Raw genomic sequence first — 4,577 nt, 5'->3', positions numbered from 1 at the left:
AACGAATTTGCAGTTGCAACCAGTGCTTCACGATGGCAGACTGACAATGAGAATTGAGGTGATGTTAAGAGTCTTCTTACCTAAGCCGCAACTCTTTTACATTATAGGTATAGATGACCTAGCCTGAAACGATTGGGAAAAGGATATAGTGCAAGAGATAAGATTGATATTCTTGCTTTTGGTCAAACTCCTGTCCCTTGGTCTTTTAGTAAGTTCCCACCGAACACTGTGCCCAGCGGCGCCACTTGTTACACTTCAAATTGTTGAGTTAAACGCCCGCCAAGATACAGACTTTATTTACAAAAATTAATATTTCATTTTTGGGTCATGTTTAGAAGTAACTTATCTAAAAAACTGTCGGTTACTTTTTTCCATAAAGCGTCTTGATCGAGAGTTAAAAAAATAAACGATTATTGGCTATAAACTTTAAAAAAAAAACGTAGTTTCCAAACATTTGTAGAGATAAAAGTCTAAATTTATAAAATATCTTAAAAAAAATTGATTTTTGGAAAACAAAATAAATTTTTTATGGCGGCGCTCTTATGGAAATTTACATGGTGCAGTGGTACAGAGACCTCTAAATTTGCGCGCTTTTTTTACACGTTTTTTCTTTTGTGCTTGTGCGGGAATTAGTGCATCTACACAAAAAATAACGTGGAATTTAAACTGCAAAAAGCAAGTTTGCTGGTCTGTGACGTGTGTTTGTGTAAGTAAACCTATCTAATCTTTTTATTCTAATTGTAATTTATACAGTATAGTATTACTAATGGCTTATGTTGGTGTTGAATTTGACCAGGAAGAGAGAGGGTTTGTGGCCATTGTATCTGATAAATGGCTCACACCTTCGAAACAGCACACTTATTGGCCAAATTATACAACCCAATATGATTACGATAAATCGTTGCATCGAGGCGAACTCCCTGTAATAGATAAATGGCAACATACTAAATTGGCCCGAATATTTTTCGAAACGGGTAATAGTCGAAGATAATGTTTGGTTTGAAACTTAATTTTTCATTGCAGATGACTATAATACGGCACAAAGAAAAATAAAATTGGCGGAAGAACTATCGGATGTAGCCACAGACCACGAACAAACTACTACTAATAAAAGCACCACCTCTGTATGCGAGAAAAGTAAACGGAAACGTGTAGTCCCACGTAGGTTATATGATGATGTCGATGAGAGTGACTGTAGCATAGAAGAAGAAAATATTCTTCCAAAACCACCTCGAATTTCAATCGAAGGTTTGTTAATTATAATATTAAAAATGAAGCGGCAAATTAGTATTGATAAACATTTTTGTAGGTAGAAACAATTATAATTCGAACCAAATTTTAGATACGAATCCTGAATCTCTGCCCTTACGTCGCTCTTCATCTAAGACTTCTAAATCCATAGGTAACATAAAATTCATTAGTGATGTAATCGAATGTTAATTTTCAGGGAGTGTGCAGTCCAATTTAAGCCCCCAACACAGTTCAACCTTTTTGAGAGATAAGGAACTATCAACTCCGAGATCCACCCTATCAAGTCGATCCTGTTCCTCTGCATCGTCCACAATTACATTAATAGGTAATATAAATAAATTTTTTCGTTTATTGAACTCTAAACACAAAATACATTCTAGAAGAACAACAAGGGTCTTCCTTCCAATCTAATCCATCAACAGGTAAATTAAATTTGTGTATAGGTACCTACATAATTTAATTTAAAATTAAAAGGTAAAAAACGAAGAGCACTGACCGATGAAACAATTATCGATTTGTTTTCTTGCATTAAAGAGCAAAACAAACAAATTCTAGCGTGGATACAAAAGCAAAGCAACTCTTCAAGTGAATCTCAAATAAATCAAAATCAAGATTTACCATTTGTGTTGCCCATAACGAAAAGTGCCGACTTAGCTACAACGGAAACTTGTATTAAAGAAAAAGAAATCTTTAATCTTTTGGTAAAGAACACTGTTATCATGTAATTTTTACTTATAGCCAATTCTAGGTATCACATTTATCAAGACTAGGCGGGAAAGATGTTACTTCTAAAACTAACAACATGATGAGGCAGCTACTGAGCAATGACTTAGCAACAAAATATAGTTTTATGGGTAGCAGACAGGAAAAAAAGGCTTTTAACGATTTACTTGTGAAAACGGCAGTAGTCCGTAAGTGATTTTTCTGTTTATTTTGCTTGTTACTTTCATACATATCAATTGCATGTGCCCAGTAAATTATTTACAAATTTAAAAATAGTAAAAAGCACTTTCTTACTTAATTAGCATAATTTATTAGCCCTTAACTAAAATTTTTAATCAAGTAATTCATCTGTACTGTGGAACAGTCTTTGTAGAAATAAGGCATTCGAAATTAGTTTATTAATAAGATTTGAAGTGATTCTTGTTATTTTTTGTAGGTGCTGTACAGCGCTCATGTACAAGTACAGTTGTATCTGATGATCAAGTTCATACTGCCATCAAAATTTGGTTGAAACATGCGCCACAGCGGTTACAAGCAGAACTAAAGACCAAACAGAAGAAAGCTGGTTAATCAAGAACGTTGGTAAATAACTGTGTGTTTTTTTCTGTTACACAAAATGTCTAAACGTAAATACTATAAAACTAATGACCATATTGTGGGCAAAAGGCAGTTATATCGACGTATAGCTGAAACTAAAAATAATTTTTACAAAAACAATGATATTACTGTATCTGGAACTGTGCAATTAGAACAGGAGGATATTTCTATTCAATTATCAGATAACTTTATAAATTCGTCAAATGTTTGCAACAATTTATCTTCTGAGATACCTGAAAGTGTTGTACAGCAGTCAAGTGATGATTCTAGTTCATATGAGGATCTGTTGGAGTATGATATCTCTGAAGATATTAATTTTCAAGTAAGTGAGGGCAATGTAGAGGAAACACAAGCGGATACTGAACCAACGCCGTCTTCTGGTGACCTATTGGATAAGATCAGAAGATGGGCTCTGCATAAAAGTGTTCCAAAGTCCGCAGTAAATGATCTTCTAAAAATATTAAAACCTTATCATCCAGAATTACCAACTGATTTCAGAACGTTATTAAAAACCCCTACTTCATTTAATACTATAATGTTGAACAATGGAGAGTATATACATATCGGACTTCAAAAACACTTAGAATATTTTTTGAGTAATTACAATTTTACGGGTAGATACTACAATTGATTTAAGTTTTAATATAGATGGTTTGCCCTTGTTTAAAAGTGCAAATACTTGTATATGGCCAATATTAGGCCTTATTAAATCTGTTAAAAGTAATCCATTTGCTATTGGAATATTTTGTGGGCAAGGTAAACCAGAACCACTACATTTATATCTATCTGAGTTTATTGACGAACTTCTAAATTTGTTAAACGTTGGCTTGTACTTTAAAGAACAAACATATCAGGTCACAATCAGAAGCTTTGTGTGTGATAGCCCTGCTAGGGCCTATCTAAAATGTGTTAAGGGTCATAGTGGTTACTCTTCCTGTGATAAGTGCATTGAAACGGGTAAATACATTCAAGGCCGTGTAGTTTTGAAAAATATATCTGCACCAAGACGAACTGACGCATCTTTCATTGCACAACAGGATGAAGATCACCATTTAGGTATATCCCCACTGCTTAAGTTAGGCATTGGTTTAGTAACAGCTTTTCCCAATGATTATATGCACTGTGTGTGCTTGGGGGTTATGAGAAAACTTCTTAATACTTGGTTAGGACCAGACAAGGCAGTTAAACTTAATGGTAAAAAAATTATTGACATTTCTAATTATCTCACCAGTACTTCATCATGCATACCACTAGAAATTAATCGTAAACCCCGTTCATTAAGTGATCTTCCAAGATGGAAAGCAACAGAATTTCGGACATTCCTGTTGTATGTGGGACCAGTTGCGCTTCATAGGGTAATTAATAGTGCCATTTATGAGCATTTCTTATTACTCCATAGTAGTATAACAATTCTAATCTCAGAAAAGTTTATATCCAAATTTATGAATTTAGCTAGAACATTTATTAACACGTTTGTGAAACACAGTGAACATATTTATGGTGAACAGTTTATTATATACAATGTACACATGCTTTGCCATCTTTGTGATGATGTAACACTCTATGGAGTATTAGATAGTTTCTCTGCATTTTGCTTTGAAAATTATTTAGGTCAACTGAAGCGACTTATTAAAAAACCTTCAAAACCATTACAGCAATTATGTAGAAGACTAGGGGAATTGCACCAGAATGCAGACAGTTTTATAACTAGCGCTGCACAAACATCTTTGTTTTTGGCACACGTTATGGGTCCATTAATACCAAAATATAATTTTATTCAAGTTAGTCAATTTAAAAAAGTAATTTATGATGATCTAACTTTAATTATTCATAGTTACTCTGTAGCTAATTCCTACTGTCTTGTTGAAGATAATGAAAAAATTAAAGTTGTTGAAGTACAAAACATTCTGTCTTCTTCAGTGGGAGTTGAAATAATTGGAAAACAGTTCCATAAATTTAAGTCATTTTATAGTTATCCCTTTGATTCTCAAAACTTACATATATAT

General features: G+C 33.4%; 1 protein-coding gene across 2 annotated transcripts; it reads left to right on the top strand.

The window, feature by feature from the left end:
* Positions 1-578: 578 nt before the first annotated feature.
* LOC116180852 lies at positions 579-4,563 on the top strand. Of its 2 annotated transcripts, XM_031501007.1 has the most exons (9): positions 579-706; positions 754-974; positions 1,024-1,248; positions 1,310-1,402; positions 1,448-1,576; positions 1,632-1,673; positions 1,726-1,952; positions 2,000-2,162; positions 2,411-4,563. In XM_031501007.1, the coding sequence occupies exons 2-9, from the start codon at positions 767-769 to the stop codon at positions 2,542-2,544; spliced, it is 1,221 nt and encodes a 406-aa protein (XP_031356867.1). In that variant the 5' UTR covers positions 579-706; positions 754-766; the 3' UTR covers positions 2,545-4,563. The 2 variants fall into 2 exon arrangements, with proteins under 2 accessions (XP_031356867.1, XP_031356868.1); XM_031501008.1 differs by having other exon boundaries at positions 616-974; positions 1,786-1,952.
* Positions 4,564-4,577: the final 14 nt, after the last annotated feature.

The sequence above is a fragment of the Photinus pyralis genome, unplaced genomic scaffold (genome assembly GCF_008802855.1).
Source record: "Photinus pyralis isolate 1611_PpyrPB1 unplaced genomic scaffold, Ppyr1.3 Ppyr1.4_LG9, whole genome shotgun sequence".
NCBI classification, from domain to species: Eukaryota; Metazoa; Arthropoda; class Insecta; order Coleoptera; family Lampyridae; genus Photinus; species Photinus pyralis.
The sequence above is the reverse complement of the archived record's forward strand: the minus strand, read 5'-3'. Positions and strand labels throughout refer to the sequence as shown.